This window comes from Chionomys nivalis, chromosome 1 (genome assembly GCF_950005125.1).
Source record: "Chionomys nivalis chromosome 1, mChiNiv1.1, whole genome shotgun sequence".
Classification (NCBI taxonomy): Eukaryota; Metazoa; Chordata; class Mammalia; order Rodentia; family Cricetidae; genus Chionomys; species Chionomys nivalis.
Window position 1 is genome coordinate 139,791,921 of NC_080086.1, and position 20,088 is coordinate 139,812,008.

General features: G+C 43.1%; 1 protein-coding gene across 1 annotated transcript; it reads left to right on the forward strand.

The window, feature by feature from the left end:
- The first annotated feature begins 779 nt into the window (after positions 1 to 779).
- Positions 780 to 3,918, forward strand: Lsm5 (LSM5 homolog, U6 small nuclear RNA and mRNA degradation associated). Its single transcript, XM_057779885.1, has 5 exons — positions 780 to 878; positions 1,785 to 1,880; positions 2,157 to 2,184; positions 3,206 to 3,278; positions 3,633 to 3,918. The coding sequence occupies exons 1-5, from the start codon at positions 833 to 835 to the stop codon at positions 3,663 to 3,665; spliced, it is 276 nt and encodes a 91-aa protein (XP_057635868.1). The 5' UTR covers positions 780 to 832; the 3' UTR covers positions 3,666 to 3,918.
- Positions 3,919 to 20,088: the final 16,170 nt, after the last annotated feature.

The window sequence follows — 20,088 nt, forward strand, 5'->3', positions numbered from 1 at the left end:
TTTTAAGAGGCCCAAGCCTAGCGCCTCGTGAGTGCTAGGAAAGCACTCTAGTGCTAAGCTAGTTAGATGTCAGCTCTCTTTAGTTTTTGTTTCTTATTTTGTGTCAGGCTCTCACAAGTTGCCCATGCTGCCAACTGTGTCCTTCTTCTGTCCGTTAAACGCTGGGATTGCTGGCCACTCCACACAGAGGCTTTTTATCTATTTCCAAAAAAGTGTGATAGCGCATTTTCCATATGTGATGCCATCAACATACAGAGTGACATCTAGCGGTTGCCTGTAAATCAATCACTGATAGCAACTTTAAAAGCCTGTAATGAACTAGATTTCTAGAAAGGGAAGAAGAAATTTAGTAAACAAAACAAAAACAAACAAAGCTTGTGAAAACCTGGTATAGAATATTAAAAAAAAAATGCTTCGTATGGGTTTTCAGTCCTCCAGGCTTCCTTAAGAAAATGGGTAGTTGTTGAGGAGAACACAGATAGGAAATCTGAATTGATTTTACTGCTCTGAAGAAAGATCCCGGCTTGAGATGCAACCTTCTAGAGGGAAACCATCCCAGTCAGAGATCTCGTATGTTGTGGTCTTCCGGAATTGAGGAGGCAAGCTATCTCTAAAGTTTAGCAAAACTTCTGGGGCACCACAGGCGCCTGTCGGAATTGTGGCACCACTAGAGTTCCGAACTGTTCTATCGAATCTTTCGGCTATCCATTTGGACCCATCCGATCGCAAGATCGGCATCCGATTAGTTTCGTCTGAGCCGGCTGCGGAAAAGGGCGGAAGCGCGCTCTTTTAAAGTCTGCGCCGGGGGCCTTAGGCCACTTCCGGCGTGGCCATGGCGGCTAACGCAACCACGAACCCGTCCCAGCTCTTGCCACTAGGTAAAAGTCTTGCCTGGGGAGCGGGCGGGTTGCTGCAGTTCCGCGCCGGGGGCCGAGGCGGGCCCGGCTGTCCCGCCCTTGGCGTCGCCGCGAAGACAGACCGTTTTACCTGTGGCCGGCGAGGGTCCCACTTAGTGAAGGACGCCCTCGGCCTTCTTTGTGAGCCCGCCAGTTAAGATATCGTGGGTAGTCGTCCCAAGTCGCTGTTTGGCGTTTTCGGTCTCCAGGTTTGGTAGACCCCATGCTGTGTCTGGTTGTGTGAGGAGGGCGCCACTGTCTATAGTGAATCTTAAAGGTGAAATCTGGAAATGAGCCCCGTTATTCATGAATTCATCAAGCAGTCCCCTCACTGTGCCAGGGTTCTGTTAAATAATGAGCTTAAATTACAGCCCTTGCTTTCGGACAGCACACTGAAAACCATGGTACCGAGCAGTGCTAAGTTGGCTGCAGAGATGCTCAGGTTGGGCTCCAAGCACAGAGGTAAAGGCGAGGTGAGAGAAGCGACAGGAAGCTGATGTCCATAATAATGCCCTCTTCCCTGGGATGTTGAGGCGCTGGTGAAGTTAGTGTTTGTGGCTGTGAGCGGAAGTTTTCGCAGTGTCCACCCCAATCTGTGTTAGGTACTGTTCATCCGTAGAAACACTGACGAGGAAAGTCTAGTTCTCTACCTTTTGGTGTGTGCGTTTTCATATATTAACCAAATAATCTTAATAAAATCGCAGTCATATTCATTGCAGGAAAAAAAAGAGGTAAGGCAAACATTTGTGCTAATGATCAAACAGAGGTTTGTATAAGATGTAGTAATTGAATGACTGCTTTTTGTTTAATGATACGAAAATAATAAATAAGCACTGAAATGTTTGTTGAACTACTAAGTGGGCAAAAACAGTCCTTTTCCTTCCCCAGAGCTTGTGGACAAGTGTATAGGATCAAGAATTCACATCGTGATGAAGAGTGATAAAGAAATTGTCGGAACACTTCTAGGATTTGATGACTTTGTCAGTATCCTTTCAAAACGTGGTAACGGTACAGGTTTTTAGAGTTGTATTCATATAAGAGCTCTAGCCAGATGATGCATTTCTGTTATTACATTAAAACATTTTATTTTCTGGGAACTTGGTAGCATTTTAAGGGGTGTGCTTGCCGAGAGAAGATAGTGTTCTTGGCAACAACAAACCTTTTGAATTTGCACCATCGTGTTGAACGTATTTGGAACCAAACCAAAACATAAAGCAGGATAAATTTAACCTTGTTTATTTTCTTAACAACAAATTTCAGATATGGTGTTGGAAGATGTCACAGAGTTGTGAGTAGTATTACAAATTAAAGAATGGGGACTTGGGGAGGAAATCTCTTTAAATTCAAGGCAGGCCCCTTAGTCGCTTTTCTTTTGCTGTGAAGAGACAGCATGACCAAGGCTGTTTATAAAAGTAAGCATTTACTGTGGGCTTGCTCACAGTTTCCGGGTTAGAGTCCACGACTTTCATGGCAGGGAGTGTGGCGGCAGGCAGGCAGGTGTGTGTGGGGGGTAGCTAAGCACTTACATATGTTGAGATAATCATGAGGCAGAGTGAACTGGGTATGATTTGTTCTTTTGAACAATCATAAACCTCAAACCCACCCCCAGTGTCACACCTCCAACAAGACCATACCTCCTAATCATTCCCAAACATTTCTTCCAATGGAGGACCAAGTTTTTCAAACATATGAGCCTGTGAAGACCACGCTCATTTCAATACCATAGCAGAATTAGTATGATTTATAAAAAGTATTACCTGTTGGAATTATTTTAATACTGAAACTTTATTTACTGGTATTTGTGAGATTGGGTCAGAGGATTATTATCTTAATGTTGTTTTCCTGAATTTCTAAGAATTCATGCTAACAAGCTTGATAGTGAACTATATTTACATTACAGTTATTCAGTGGGCAGACTGTGCTTCTTCTTTTTTTTTTTTTTTTTGGTTTTTCGAGACAGGGTTTCTCTGTAGCTTTGGAGCCTGTCCTGGAACTCCCTCTGTAGACCAGGCTGGCCTCGAACTCACAGAGATCCGCCTGCCTCTGCCTCCCGAGTGCTGGGATTAAAGGCGTGCGCCACCACCGCCCGGCCAGACTGTGCTTCTGAAAATTATTGTAATTGTGTGAGTTCACATTCGTTCATGTGTAAGAATAAGTGTTGAACCCAGGCCTTCTGCTTGGCCACCCAGGTTTGCCTGCCACCAAGCTGTTCTCGTACCCCAAGAATAATTTCTAGGAAGGGAAAGTGTTTCCAAAATAGTGCCTTTGAATACTTATTTATCCTGACTCCATTTTATCTGTTTATTTAGTGAAATTACACCAGAAGGAAGAAGGATTACAAAATTAGATCAGATTTTACTAAATGGAAATAATATAACGATGGTAAGACTTTAAAACTGTTCTATTTTGAATTCAGTGTACTTTTATGGGGCAGGAATTGCAGAACTGACCGCGAGGATGGGAAGGGAGCCGTGGGTGATCAGTGCCCCGAAACAACTATCAAAAGAGGACTGGTTCTTAAGATTAATTTGCCTAATATTTTAGTTCATCAGAAATCATTTTTGAACCTCTTAAACATGAATTAACGTTGGGATTAGTAACAGATATTGGTGATTTGGAGAAAATGGAAATTGAAGGATGGGGGAGAGACAAAGGTGACTTTGGTCCATGAGGAACACGTGGGGTTTTTCGGGTGGTATGATGGTGTTATTAATAAACTCCTTTTCTCTGATGCAGCTGGTTCCTGGAGGAGAAGGACCTGAAGTATGAGTGGATTTCCTTGACTTATTCTGGCTTTTAAAAACCTTTGTCATTTAGATTCTATAAAATGAAGTTTCCGTTAAAAGGAAATACTTTGAAGATATACACCCATTTTTCTAAGCTAATCATGGTTATTTTGGGAAAGGAATAGTTGTTTTGTTTTTTTAAAGACTAAAAAAATAAAAATGTTTTTGGTTAATTGAGATTTTATTTATTATGTTGAAATATCTAGTGGAACAAATATAGTAATTTTGATACTTGATTTCATATTGATTTCTGTTTATTTTCTTCCTCATTTATTTGATTTGGGTTGGGGCACGCCATTTTATTCAGAAGCTTGAGGGTGGGGATGGGTGGAAGAGGTCTATCTGAGCCGGTGTATGGCTCAGCAATTAAAAGCATTTGCTGCTCTTTCGGAAGACCCTACTTTGGTTCCCTGCATTCACATCAGGTGATTCAACTTCCTGTAACTCCATCTTTGAGGTATGAGTTCCTCTTCTGCTCTCCATTAACAACTGCGCTCCCATCACAGACACTCGTGTAGATAAAAATAGTCTATAAAAATGAAATGAAGCAAACACAAGTAGTAACAAATTAATTGGATGTCTAGGAGTAATGGTATGTATCTGTAATCTCAACACTTGTGCCGTAGCACAAAGTTTGCTGCTAGTTTGGGGTTAACTTCGTATAGGTAGTGAGGAAGGACGAGGCCAGCCTGGGCTATGAAACAAACCAGTTTTTTTGTTTCAAACAACTCGAGAAATGAAAAGATAAACCACAGAGTAGAAATTATTTGTGAGTCAAATTGCTTATTAGAGACTTATATGTAAACTGTATAAAGAACTGAACTCAATAATAAGACAGCTAGAAAATGAATAGATTATCAAAAGATAATACAAGAGTCTTAGGGTTTCTGTTGCTGTGATAAGATATCATGACCAAAAACAATTTGATGAAGAAAGAGTTTATTTAATCTTACAGCTTATAGTCTGTCATCCAGGGAAGTCAGGGCAGGTAATTGGTGCAGAGGCCATGGAGGAGTGCTGCTTGCTGGCTTGCTCTGTAGGGCACCTGCCCCCAGGGAACATGAATTGTGGTTGGATTGGATGGTCTTTCCTACATCAATCACTAAGAGAATGCACCACTGGCTTTCTGGCCACTGGCCAATTTGATGGGGACCCACCTGCAGTCCTCTTTTCGGATAACTAGCCTCTAACAGGTTGACATAAAGCTAACAGCACAACTAACTCCTTACTAACTTGACATACAAACACATTACTGTTAAACCTTAACTTTCAATTTCTTGTTCATACTCAGGATATGTTAATTTTTTTTTTTTTTTTTTTTTTTTTTTTTGGTTTTTTCGAGACAGGGTTTCTCTGTAGCTTTGGTGCCTGTCCCGGAACTAGCTCTTGTAGACCAGGCTGGCCTCGAACTCCTAGAGATCCGCCTGCCTCTGCCTCCCGAGTGCTGGGATTAAAGGCGTGCGCCACCACCGCCTGGCTCAAGATATGTTAATTTTACAATACAAAACCAATAACTTTAAAAGTTCCACATTCCCCCCCCTCCCTTTTTTTTTGTTTTGCAAGACAGGGTTTCTCTATGTAGCCTTGGCTGTTCTGGAACTTGCTCTGTAGACCAGGCTGTCCTCAAACTTACAGAGATCCACTTGCTTCTGTTTTCCAAGTGCTGGGATTAAAGACATGTGCCACCACCACCTAGCTTAAAAATTCTACATTTTTAAAAACATTATCAATGTTTAATGTTTTGAGGATTCAGTAACAAATCAATTGAAGATCTTTTACTTAAACTAGCTTCATTTCCTCTGAATTTTTCTAAGAGTTAGAAATTTACCATTACACTTACTGCATTAGAATGGTCAGATTTTACTTCTGAAAAAATCTAATACCTTTAAAAATTAAAATTTTAATGTTAGCACAAAATTTACTTCCTAACGTTTTGTTTTTAGAAAACTTTCTGCAGCAAAAGATACTTACGTTTGAATTACAGTACTGCAAGGCACATACAGGACTCAACTTCTGTGAAATGTAAGAGTTACACTCCCTAAAACAGGATTTTAAAGTCCTTGGTCAACTGGAAATACTACAAAGTCAGGTTAAAAACACTGCCCTTAAAGGGTCATGCACTTTCTGGAAATTCACTCACCATGTGTGTGCAAATAATCCTTTAAAAGACACTAGTCCTTGAAACCAAGAGCGATGCTGAGGACAGCATACGCAGAAGGCCCCAAGTTTAAATTGTCATTGCCTCCAGAGACTGGTCATCTTTACTGTTTTCAAAGACTTGAATTTAATAATGGGGTAATTCTACCAGAAACAAATATTTTCATTTTCTTAAAACAACACTCACACATATATACACACACACATACAAAAATACCCTCTAGCATCAATTCTTTTATAATGGATTATTTTTGTTCAGTAAAACTGAAAATACACCATTTAAGTCCTTCTACCAAATTTAATGCAGCTTAATTAAGGACCAGGTACACTTTTTTCCTCTCAACATTTTTGGTCAAGCACGTCTAACCATAAATGCAAATGGAAGTTTAAGAGGTAGGTTTTTTTTCATGATGAATTTTGTATTTCAAGAAAATAAAAACACTAAATGTGTTTTCCTAAAGTATTCGGGTCAAATGATAAAAATAAAAGATATGCTATCGGTTACAGTCTGACATTTTAACAGCTGTAGTACTGGATGTTTTGTGACCAGATGCATTTTCAATTCTCTCAGAGTCAAAATACAAGTCTGCCATCTGTATTAAATCCTCCTCCAGTTGGACCACAGCTCCCTGGTGGATCATTGTCTCAAATCCATTGGGCCCAAATGAAGCTCCACATTTCTTAAAAGTTCAAACACTCCAAAAGTTCGGTCTTTCTGAAACATTCAAAGTCTTTCAGAGTTTCTCTAAAATATCCAAAGTTTCTCTAGGAATTCTAAAACTTCCATAAATTCTGTTTTTTTAACTGTGGGCTCCTGTAAAATGGAAAACAAGTTAAATACTTTTCTCACTCCATTCTTACTCAGGTTGCCGATGCTGCGACTAAACACTGTAACAAACGCAACGCGAGAAAGACGGGGTTTGTCTTAAATCTCGACTCACAGTCCATTGAGGGAAGCCAAGGCAGGAACTCAGAATTTGTGTGGGAACCTGAGGCAGGAGCTGATGCAGAGGTCATGGGGGTAGGGGTGGTTCTGATGGCTTGCTGAGCCTACTTTCTTATAGATTTCAGCAGCACAAGCCCAGGGGTGGCACCATTCTTAATGGGCTGGGTCCCTTCTCATCAGTCACTAAGAAAATGCCCACAGGTCTGCCTACAGCCTGATCCTATGGAAGCATTTTCTCAACTGACGTTACCTGTCAAATGACTAACCTGTATCAAGTTGATAAAAAACAAACACAGGCATATCACTGTTAAGCCATAACCTTTCCTTTCTTGTTCATTCCCATGAGCATTCATTAATAGCAACATTTATAATATAAACATTAAAATATAAAAAAATATATTAATATAAAAGACTGCACTCACTTTTTTTTTTATTTAAAATTTTCTTTAATTTTACATACCAACCCTATTTCCCCTTCCCTCCCTTCTTCCCATTCCCTCCTCACCTTGCCCCTTCCCACCCCCCATCCACTTCAGTGGGAGTAAGGCCTTCCTTGGGGAGTCAACAAATTCTGGCATACCAAATTGAGGCAGGACCAAGCCCCTCCCCCCATATCAAAGATGAGCAAGGTATCCCACCATAGGGAATGGGCTCCCAAAAGTCAGTTCAAGCAACCAAGATAGGTCCTGATCTCCATCTCCCAACAGCTCAAGTCACATAACGGTCATCCACATTCAGATGGCGTAGTTTGGTCCCATGTAGGTTCCCCAGAGTCTGTGAGCTCCCACAGCTGTCTCTAGTTTTCCCCATCCTGATCTTGAACCCCCTTATTCATATTATCCCTCTTCCCTCTCCAACTAAACTCCAGGATCTCAGCCCAGTGCTTGTCTGTGGGTCATTGCATCTGCTTCCATCAGTTACTGGATGAAGGCTCTATGATGACAATTAGGGTAGTCACTCATCTGATTAAAGGGGAAGGCTGGTTCAGAAACCCTCTCCATTATTGCTAGGAGCCTTAGCTGGGGTCATCCATGTGGATTCCTGGGAATTTCTCTAGCACTAGGTTTCTCCGTAACCCTACAATGGCTCTTTGTATCAAGATGTCTCTTCATTGCTCTCTCCTGTCACAGCCCCCTCGTCCAGCAAGGAGGATGCACAACACACCGGAGCTCTTCTTGCTAAGCAGTTTTATTCAGGACCTTTTGACAATTGTAAAATCTCCTTCACTCTCTCCCTTCCTCTCTCCCCCAGCCCTTAAGTAGGCCTGGGCCGCCAACCCCAGATTGCCAGGTGGGCACTGCCCATAGGTCCACGCATATGCAAGCAGCTGACAATCATTGCGTGATAATAGCATAAGTCAGGCCTAGTTGATATTAGGAGTTGATTATCACAGAGAGCACTGGCTTTCGGGATCGTGGAGGGCGGGAGCCAGCACCATCAGGTGCAGCTCCACGCAGCTCTCTACATCTGTCAGGAGCCATGTCCCCCCAAAATTATTATAGGAATCACCGCCGTGAGGAGTTTTGCAGAAGGGCTCCACTTCCCAATTGTATTGAGAATAGTCTTAATTGACAAAGCCTAGCCCACACCCAAATTAACTGTTAATAGCTATCTGTTAACGGAACCCGCCTCACATTCCAAACTATCTAGAGAACTAGGTGTGTCAACTTGTGACTTCCTGACCAAGGAATTGTGACCTGACCGATCATAACCTCTTGGCCTACGTGATGGGCGTGGACCACGTGGCAAGATCCCGTGCCCCAGCCCCCCAAGCTCCTCATCCAGGGGCTATATAAGCTGTAACCATGACTCTAATAAACGGAGGCTTTGACAAGTTTGCTTTGCCTTCTTCCTCTTATCAGACCATGTCTTTCAGGTGGTACCTCTCCGTGATCCTGGAATAACTGACCAGCCAGGCGGGTTACAGACCCTAGACAGAGTAACCCATCAAGGCGGTCTACATACATCCATCGCCATCAGGTGTGACTCCACGTGGCTCTCTACACTCTCCCTCCGTCCCTCCCCCAAATCTACCTTCTCAATCCCATTCCTCTCCCTTTTTACCCCCCCCCCCCAGTTTATCCAGGAGATTTTAACTATCTTCCCTTCCTGGGGCCCTCCATTTGTTTGTACCTCTTAGGGTCTTCTTTTTTACCTAGTTTTTCTGAGCTATGAATTGTAGACCAGTTATCCTTTGCTTTATGTCTAATATCCACTTATGATTGAGTACATACTGTGTTTGTCTTTCTGGGTCTGGATTACCTCACTTAGAATGTAAACACTCCAAAATGTGAAAGTTCCACAGTCTTTGAAAGTTCAATCACTTAAAAATTATTATCAATCCCAGCACTTGGGAAGCAGAGGCAGAGGCAGGAGGATCTTTGTGAGTTCGAGGCCAGCCTGATCTACAGAGTGCGTTCCAGAGAAACCCTGTCTTGAAAAGCCAAAAAACAAACAAACAAACAAAAAACCTAAAAAAGCCCCCCACACAAAAAACATTATCTTAAAGTATTCAGGTTTTTCTTTTTTTTAAATACAAAGTCTATGTAAACTCAATTATGGGCTCTGTTAAATAAAAATTAAACACTTTATGTCATGGGGGAAGAACCAGGGCACAGTAACAATCTGAGCAAAGCAAAGCCAAACTCCAGCAGTATAAACAACTCAGTATCCAGTGTCTGGAATCCTCTGAAGGGCCTGAGTCACTGCTTCAGCTCCATCTGTAGCCAACACAGATTGTCTCCTAAGGTCATGGCTCCTGTTGGTAGTTGTTGCACGGTTCTGGCATCTCCAAAATGCTGAGGTCTTTTGCTGCAACAGGGCCACTCTTTCACCATAGCCTCCCTTCGGCTCTCTTTAGTGACTCCAGTCTTGTCACACAGTGCCAACCCTCAACTTTTCCATGACCCCTTCGTAGCTTCAAAACCAGTGCCATCCAGGTGACTTAGACTATCAAGTTCAGTTGCCAGCATGAGGTACAATCTTGGCCACCTCTGGAACACAATTTGTGTGTGCTAACATTGAGGAAACACCTTCCAGAAGATTTCACTTCAACGATGTTGGTCTCTTAATCACTGCTAATTTCTCAGCTCCCACTAACGAGCATCATTTATCCCAGCAAAGCAAAGGTTTCACTGTAGTGATTCCAGTCTCTTGTTAACTATAGCTGATTCTTAAGCCTCAGCTAACCAGAACCACAGATTCTTACTCAAAATATGCAACAGCCCCAATAGAGGCTTTAAGTGGCACTCAAACTTCCCTCTGGAACTTCACAAGCCACCATCTGCGTTTTCCTCAACGCTTTCCTCTTCCAAGCTCCCACCAAACAACCCACCCCACTTTGGATACACAATGGCTTTTCTAGTCTAAGGTTCCAAAGTGACTCCATGATCTTCCTCAAAACAACATGGTGAGGTCTGTCACAGCAATACCCCATGCCTTTGTTATTCTGTGAAGAGACACCGTGACCAAGACAACTCTTTTCAAAGAAAAGCATTTAACTCTGGGGATAAGGTGGTGGGGAGGCTTGTTTACAGTTTCAGAGGGTTAGTCCATTATCATCATGACAGAAAGCATGGCAGCAGGCAGTGGGCAGGCATGGGGCTAAGAGCTTACATCTTGATCCACAGGCAGGCAGGCAGGCAGGCAGGCAGGCAGGCAGGCAGGCAGAGTGACACTGGGCCTGCATGGGTTTTTGAGATCTCAAAACCCACCTTTGTCCAACAAGGCCACCTACTCCAACAAGACCACACCTCTGAATCCTTCCCAACTGGGAACCAAGAAATCAAATAATATAAACCTATGGGGGTTATTCTCATTCAAACCACCACACTCCACTGTGGTATCAGTATCAAAATATGCAGTCTGAATCAGTCATGGCTCCCTAGAGGAATGGAACTGTGTACTGGCTTGCTCTCCAAGGCTTGTTCCTGCTTTCTTATAGAACCTAGAACCAACTGCCTATGCGTAGTATCACCCACAATAGGCTAGGCACTTCTACATTAATCACTAATTTCAAAAATGCACCATAGGCTTGTCCACAGGCAAATCTTTTGGGACATTTTCTCAATTGAGGTTTCCTCTTCCGAAAGGACTCTAGCTTATGACAAATTGACATAAAACAAGGCAGCACACCATGTGACCAATAAACAAACAATGTTTGTCAGTGTTGTACTTACAGAATGCAGACAGAAGCCACAAGAGATACTACTTTGCAATGCTATAGTAAAACAGAAAAGCAAAAAAACAGTATTAGTGAGGAATGGAAGCAACGGGACTCTAGTACGTTGCTAAGGTAAAATGAGGCAGCCACTACGGAAAACAATTGGACAAGTCCACGGAGTTAAACAGTGAGTACATGGCATGGAGTCCCACGGCTGGGCTTCACATTCAACAGAACTGACAGCACAGCTCCATGGATCTCCAAAGCAGCACTAATTATTAAAAAACCCCAAGTTTGAACAATATTCATACCAGCATCAACTGTGAAAATGAAGTGCTGCCATGCAAGTACTCATCTTGAGAAGCTGAGAGCACGCAGACCCATAGAAGGAGCACAGTAGCTGGTCGCCAAGGCCGGGTAGAGAAAAGGAAAGTGACTGTTAAAAGGGACAGTGTTTTTGGGCAGTGCAAACATGGAGTTACTGGTGACGCTCTACAGAACTTGGCAAATAGGTGAAAACTCACTGTATTCAGGTGATTTTGATATGCAAATCATATCTCAGCTTTGAAACTCAGGAAGGTGTGAGATCTGTGACTTCATGATACCTTAAAATAATTATTTTCGCGGTTGCAAGGAGCCTGACTTTTTCTGGATACCAAAGTCCCTAGGCAAGATGGCTCAGTGGGTAAAGGCACTGGCTGCCAAGCCTTAGTTGCTTTTGATTTCCTGGACCCACGTGGTGAGAAGGAAAGAAGCAACTTTAATAAGTTGTCCTCTGTCCTACACACTCTAACCCATGTACACAGTAACCGATTAAGCACATGAATAAACAGGTAAGTAGTTTAAAAAAGCCCCTTCCAATTGAGCTGGAACAGAATAAGAATTCAAGGAATATTGGTTTTGGTCATTAGCCTAAGAATGTTGGGCTTTTTTTGTGGGGTGGAGATGGACAGGGCCTCACTATTTGGCCCTGGAGTTTTCTATGTAGACAATGGCCTCGACTCATAGAGCTCTGCCTTCCGTTACCTCCAGAGGATTACAGTCACAAGCCACCACACCAAGGAGAATGTTGGACTTTTAACTCATAAGGAAAGAGAATGCCATTTAGATTTTTAATTCTGTTAAATTTAACATTTTTTTGGATTTTGCTTTTTAAGATTCAATTTTGAAATTTCTCCCTATATAAACTCTATATTGAGAGGGTATTTTTTTAGGTTGGGCATATTAATGGGTCTGAATCCTCAGATGTGCCAATTTAGATTGTGTTGCTAGCTGGGCATAACCCACGATGGGAAACTGAGTAAATTTTTAGACTTGGAATTATGGAAGCCTGAAAGTTATTTTGAGCCCTTTTAAAGCTCCTGGAGACAAAATCTGTACTGCTTCCAGGGATTCCATAAGAACTCAGTGAACAGCAGCTGGTATTCAGGAGTGATTCATGGCAGACTGCACTCTGTCCTGTGTATTGGTAGTGGTTAAGACCAGCGGGTCAAAAGAACAAAAAGACGGAGAGCGTCAGGGAGGAACGCGGCTTTGCTACTTCTCTTGTTTTCTTTTGTGTGCTAGAAGATTAGTCGACACACCTGGGTGTTCTCTGCTTTCAGAGATGGATTTGACTAAATACGGGAAGACAGAGACATGAAGGAGTACTTACTTCATTTCCCCCTGGGATTGAGTTGCTGGAGGGATATGGATTCTGCTCTGCTTTTTGCTGTTTTATGGCTATCTGCTTCTATACAAGAAATATGAGATTGGGCAATTCCGAAGTTTATACGAAGACATTAACCACAGTCCACTGATGGAAGCCAGCAAGCCTATGTGTTCCCTTAAGACTCTGATAGCCCCCATCTGCTCCATTGGTATGATAGCCTTCTCTAGCTCCTGACTGTTTCTTTACCTTATCACATACATGTCTTCCACAGCCCTTTGCCACATGGGTGATTTGTCTAAAATACAGAGCACAGACATGTAACTTTGGCTTTCAAATCCTTCAGTAACCTACCATCTATAAATGAGCTTTATAACAGGATTTCAGGATCTGTGAACCTATTAACAGAGCTCCCTGGCTCTTTCCCCTGATTTGGATTTTGACTTAAATGCATGTTGAGCCTCTGGGGGAATGCTCTTGTTCTATTTATGATTGGCTATAGAATCCTCTCCTCCAGGAAGTCCTCCAAGATCCCCTACGAGCACTGCTTACATGGATGGGTCATAGAAACTTCAAACGCTTTCTCAGTCTTGTACAGCAATGGCTATTCACTGCTGGGAAAGTAGCATGCACCATGCATGCCATACAACATTGTGGTTTCAAAGGAGATGGCAGACTAGAAATCAGAGTTTAGTCCCTCGACCGACGAATAGATAAGGAAAAATGTGGTACATTTACACAGTGGAGTACTACACAGCAGAAAAAGATAATGGCATCTTGAAATTTTCAGGCAAATGGATGGATCTAGAAAACATCACTTTGAGTAAGGTAACCCAGTCCCAGAAAGACAAATATCATATGTACTCACTCATAAGTGGCTTTTAGACATAAAGCAAAGAAAACCAGACTACAAATCATAATCCCAGAGAACATAGACAACAATGAGGACCAGAAGAGAGACATACATGGAGAAGAGAGACATAAATGGAGAGATTTACATGGGAAGTAGAAAAAGACAAAATCTCCTGAGTAAATTGGGAGTATTGGGACTATGGGAGAGGGTTGAAGGGGAGGGGAGGGGAAGGGAGGGGAACAGAGAAAAATGTATAGCTCAATAAAATCAACAAAAAAAAGAAATCCAAACTTATGTCCCCAGAGTCTAACCTTGTCCCCTTAAAAAAATAAATAAATAAATAAATAAATAAATAAATAAAGAAAGAAAGAAAGAAAGAAAGAAAGAAAGAAAGAAATCAGAGTTTAAGATGCTTTTAACATCACCAGTATTTGCAAGCTTGCTGGCATGGTTGACTGACCGCCAGTCCAGTGAGGCCCTTTTATTGGGATTATGCATCTGGGATGAACTGAAGTTCAGGAGTTCAGAGAATGAAGGTTGGGGGGACCCTGTGCTCTGTGGATCCTCCTTTAGGAAGACAACACTTGATGTCTCTAACGAGTGATCTCAGGGCAGCCTGATGCCCCAGCTCAGACCTTGTGGACTCAGTCTGTGGGAGCAGCCAATATTTGTTGGAACAAGATGGGTGGAGAGCAGACGAAATCACTTAAACAAGGGTGAAACCGATTGAATCTGATTATCAAAACTTCATTTTCAAATTTAAGAAAAATTCGCAAAGCCAAGCACAGCGATGGTGGCTCCTACCTCTAATCCAGCACTAAGAAGATTAAGACAAGACTGTGTGAATTTTACACAGTGAGTTCCAGGGCAGCCTGGGGTGAGTGCTTATCTCAAAAGCCAAAACAATAGAAACAAAATCATTCATGATATTAAGTGACCACCAGAGGGCACTGTGGGACTAGACTGTTAGGTTTTGGAGCCGAAACTGGATTTCTGGTTACCCACTCTGCAGTACTTACTACAGGACCACAAAACAAAGCCAGGGAAAGTTTTAACTCGTGCTATTGCTTCACACATTTTTTCTGGACAGGACCTCTCTATGTAGCCCTAAGTTACCTGGGACTTACTATGTAGACCAGACTAACTTTGAACTGAAAGAGTTCTGTCTTCCGGAGTTATGGCGGTGAAAGCACTCACCACCGTGTCCTGAACACACTTTTTATAAAAAGGAAATCCATTTTTAATTCGTGTATTTATATTTTCTGTAGAATTGTGTGTTTTACCAGGACTGTGCCTCATGCCTGCTAGGCAAGAGCTCTACCACTGAATTATATTTCATGTTTTTAAATTTAGGGACAAGATATCACTAAGTTATATAGGTTGGCCTTGAACTCACTTTGTATCCAAAGCCAATCTTGAACTTTCAAAACCCCTGCTCCAGCCTGAAAGTAATGTTGTGAATATAAACACCAGCTGTAGGCTCCAACTCACCCAGGTCACTCAGTTTTGTTTGTTTGTTTTTGTTGTTGTTTTTTTTTTTTTTTTTTTTTTTTTGAGGCAGGGTTTCTCTGAGTTAATATCCCTGTCTATCCTGGAACTCTCTTTGTAGACCAGGCTGGCCTTGAACTCACAGAGATCCACCTGCCTCTGCCTCCCGAGTGCTGGGATTAAAGGCATTCACCACCATGCCCAGCCAGGTCTCTTGCCATACCTTTGCCAGTTGTATGTCAGGAAATGAGAGAGAGAGAGAGAGAGAGAGAGAGAGAGAGAGAGAGAGAGAGAGAGAGAGAGAGAGAGAGAGAGAGAGAGAGAGAGAAGGCAGAGTCACGTAGCCCCACTGGAGATAGACGTTGGGGATGTAACTTTACCCGGTAAGCCACAGCCACATGGCGATACATAGATGAATGGAGATGGGCTAGTTGAGGATGTAAGACCTAGCCAATAAGAAGCTAGTGCTAATAGGCCAAGCAGTGATTTTATTTATACAGTTTCTGTGTGATTATTTCAGGTCTGGGCATCCAGGAATGAACAGGCAGCTCTGTACAACACCTCTGAGCTACATTCCTAGTCTTGAAAATACACTTTTTGATGTTTGAAATCCCAGACTTCGAAGAAGTCTTAAATATCAGTGGATTTATAAAGCAACTTAAAAAAAAATGCCAAGTACAAGAATAAATTTGTGTTTGTTCAGTGGGATAGCTTGCTGTTAATTGTGTTTTCATTAAATGTATGAAAGCTCATAAATTTTGTTAAACTGTCATTGATTTTATAAACACATGCTGTGTGGGTTTAGAGATTAGTTAATTGCCTAGAGTTCAAAAACCGTGTTGCCAATGTATTGCAAACAAGTATAGTACTAATTTGATTAGTCTGAATGTTTCCATAGGCCTTGAAATAAATTTGACTGTGATTACCCGCTCCCCCTCCCCCCACGCTGCACCTGGTGTGATACGAGTATAGCCTTTGTCTTTAAAGCCCTCCCCTGCCTGGTTTGGTGGCCAAGTGTTCTTTGTGGCAGGAGCCTGCTCTCAGTCACCAGCTTTTCTGAATAAAGGACTCTCTACCTCCCTAATTGGTTTAATAAGCATGGTAGTCTATAACCTTCTCGAGTGATCTATAATATGCATTCTATTGCCCTCCCCACTGGCTCCTTTAAAGCCTCCTTTCCCCCTCTTTCATGGGTCCTTTTCTGGTTTTGTGATCTCTGCCCACACTCGTTCTCACATAAATACATGCTTTCTGGTATTTATTTGTGTGTGGGGGCAGGTAGCAGTCAGTTCCCTCCAGCACACCCAGTGCCGGGGATAGAACTCAGGTGGTCAGGCTTAGTGAAGGGCAAGAGCCTTTACTGGCTGAGCCACCACGTGTGGAAAAACTAGAAGCTCAGATCTGCCTGTGAGAGAAGACACGCAGCACCTGGTTTCCTGCACCTTTGTTAGCTATTAATAATTTCCACCGGCATCCATTTCCCTACAGATCTCATTTTTCCTTACGGGTGAAAACAATTCTGTTATGTATACATGCCGCATTTCCATTCTGAGGACATGTAGGCCAATCCCTTCAACTTGGTATTGTGTAGGGCAGCAATAAACATGGATGAGCAAGTGTCTCTGGGAGGATGCAGAGTCCTTTAGGTGCACATCCAGAAATGGTATAGGTGGGTAATATGGCAATTCTCTTTATAGTTTTCTTGAAAAAAATCTCCTCACTGATTTGCATAGTGGCCACACCAGTTAACACTCTTACCAGCAGGAACTAGGTAAGGCTTCCTCAATCCCCACAACCTCAGCATCTGTCTGTCTGTCTGTCTGTCTGTCTATCGTGTGTGTGTGTGTGTGTGTGTGTGTGTACATGCCCATGAGTGTGTGTAGGAAGCCAGAAGAGAATGTCAGGTGTCCTGCTGTATCACTTTCCATCTCCCTTTAGGACAGGGTCTCTCTCTGATCCTGAAGCTAGGCTGGTGGCCCCAAGTCCCAGAATTCCTTAAGCTCTTACCTACTTAGTGTTGGAGTTACAGGCGCACATGCTTCAGTTTGACTTTCTGTATGGATGTTGGGGATTTGGGCTTAGGCCTTCATGTTTGCTCAACAAGTGGTCTTACCCACTGAGCCATCTCCCAGCTCCCTCAAAGTGTTTTTATTTTTAATTTTTTAAATTGATTATTTAGGAATCTCACATCATGCACCCCGATCTCATTAACCTCCCAGTCTTCCCATGTCTGCCCCCACTTCCCGTAACCTCCCACCAAGGAAAAGCAATTCATTTTGTGTTGTTCATATATTTACTGGGGAATGACCAGATTCCTAGTGGCCAGTCCCCTAAGGGAGGATGAATCTTTCTCTGCCAGAGCAGAGAAACTGTGGAGAGCAGTGTGGTGGCCAGAGGCAGCTCTTCCGCACCCAAGCCACAGCTTGAGTCACCTCCGCCACGCTGTGGGTAGATGAGCGGCAGGCGGCTCTCTGCACCCTTGGCACTGTCCACTGTCAGGCGCTGCCCTGAAGCTGCCACTGAGGGGCGGGTCATCTCTCCCTCGAGGGGCGTGTCCAGCTGTTCTGCACACAATGACATTAACATGACTTCAGGCAGCAGTCCAGATCACAGGCTTTGGTGAAAACACTGGTCATAGACATCAACACTGCCCTTGGCTGCCTCAGGACAACTGACCTACTCATGACCCTCAGGGGCTCCAAGGGCCACAACCTCGACATGACCTCAGTGACACATGTCACTCACTTCAGCATGGCACCCTGAGGCAGCAAGCAGCCCGAGAACAACACCAAGGCGTCAGCAGCAGAACAGACTGCGGTATGTCCACATGAATCTCAGGTTTCATCACAGCCTGAAGCAACAACATGGACTACTGATACCAGCATGGTCTCTGGTGGCACCGACAATGGTCACGGTGGTCCCCAAGGAGGCCCAATCCAGAAGCGAACCTTTCCCCATCGCCGGCCTCTGCCGTTGCCCAGAGCCAGGGGCATCCTGTAGTCAGGTGGCAGGTTTGGGGGAGAGTCTGTGTCTGCCTAAGCTCCAGGCTATTGCACACCACAGCACACCCACCACACCACAGCACACCGCACCACACCACACCCACCACACCGCACCACACCACACCACACCACACCCACCACACCACACAGCACCTTACCGCACCACACCACACCACACTATACCCCCACACGGCACCGCACCGCACTTCACCGCACCGCACCACACCACACCCACCACACCACACCACACCCATCACACCACACAGCACCTTACCGCACCACACCACACCACACTATACCCCCACACGGCACCGCACTGCACCTCACCGCACCGCACCACACCACACCCACCACACCACACCACACCCACCACACCACACGGCACCTTACCGCACCACACCACACCACACTATACCCCCACACGGCACCGCACCGCACCACACCGCACCACACCACACCCACCACACCACACCACACCGCACCACACCACACCACACCACACCGCACCACACCACTAGCCGGTAGATTTCAGCTGTCTCTCACCTGCCATCGCCAGCAGGTCTCCAGTTCTACCTCTTTCCACAAGCACAAGCCGCTCTGTTTTTCCTTCTTTCCTACCTCTCCCTCAATATTTGTTCTTTGAAGTGGTGCCTGCCTCTCCTCGGCTCTTGACTGGCGTCCTTCTACTCCAGCTGCTGCTCCAGGTTGAGCCAAAGTTCTTTTAATTTACATTTTCATGATAGTTACAGGTGTTAAACATTAAAAATTTATTAAAAAAATAAACATTTTTAGACTGATTGCTCAGTTCATTACCCACTTAGTAGTTGGTGGTTTTATATATTTTGATGTCCAATTTTTGCAGTTCTTCTCATTTTCTAAATATTAACTCTTAAGTATAGCTGGTGATGATTTTTCTGTAAAGATACAGGCTATTTACTCTGATGACAATTTATCTTGCTGTAAAGGAGCATTTTCAAAACAGATCTATTTATTTATGTATTTTCTGTATGTAGGTGTTTTGTCTGCTTATACATCTGTGTACCAGAAGAGGACATAGGATCTCGTTATAGATCAGACAGCTGTGAGCTGCCATGTGAGTGCTGGGAATTGAACTTGGGACCTCTGGAAGAGCAGACATTGCTCTTAAGCTCTGAATCAGCTCGTCAGTCCTATGGAGAAACACTTTAATTTCACATAACTTTGTCAATTCTTGAAGCATGATCCTGTGTTATTTGGGGTTCTATTCTGGAAGTTCTTGCCTATAATTTGAGACTTCCGGGGGAAACATATCATGATATAAGTATAGACCTTATAGGTGTTTCAGGCCTGAACTTCTCTGATCTATTTCCAATTGACTTTCATGCAAGATCAGAGAAAGTCATTCTTCTGCACATGAATATCTGATTCTGCCAGCATCATTTATTTGATGCATGGCTTTTCCCAGTGCATGCTTTTGAAATCTTTTTCAAAAGTTAGGTTTTCATACTGTGATGGTTTCTTTTTGTGACTTCTATTATCTTCCATTTGTCTATATGTGTGTTTATATATCAATGTCTTTGTCACTATGGCTCTGTGGTATAGTTTGAGGACAGGTAATGTGTTGCTGCTGCTTTGTTCTTTCTGCTTGAGACTGCTTTGGTTAAATATGACCTTTGGAATTTCTGCATGAATTTTGCATTTTTCTAGATCTCTAAAGAATGTCATTGAAATTGAAATACTCCTAGATAGATTTTATTTGGAACTATTATAAATGGGATGTTTTTCCTAACTTATTTATTTAAAATGTTTCTTAAAATACAGTGTATTTTGATCATATTCTTTCCCTTCCCCAAATTCCTCCCAAATCCTCCCTGCTGTCCTACCTACTCAGTTTTTCTCTCTATCTCTCTCTCTCCCTACTTCCTTCAAAAGCCACATAAATAAAAAAATTCAAATGTCGAAAAATAAACAAAAAAAATAAGCCAAGCAGTGGTGGTGCATGCGTTTAATCCCAGCACTCAAAAGGCAGAGGTAGGTGGATCTCTGTGAGTTCAAGGCCAGCCTGATCTACAGAGTGAGTTTCAGGACAGGCCGCAAAGTTACAGGTTACAGAGAAACACTCTCTCAAAAAACAAACAAACAAAAAAAGTAAAACAGAACCAAAACAAAAC

Coding starts and splice junctions, on each gene's coding strand:
- Lsm5 (XM_057779885.1), top strand. CDS start 833: ATGGCGGCTAACGCAACCACGAACCCGTCCCAGCTCTTGCCACTAG. Junction 1,881..2,156: donor AGGATTTGATGACTTTGTCA/GTATCCTTTCAA, acceptor AACAAATTTCAG/ATATGGTGTTGGAAGATGTC. Junction 3,279..3,632: donor ATGGAAATAATATAACGATG/GTAAGACTTTAA, acceptor TCTCTGATGCAG/CTGGTTCCTGGAGGAGAAGG.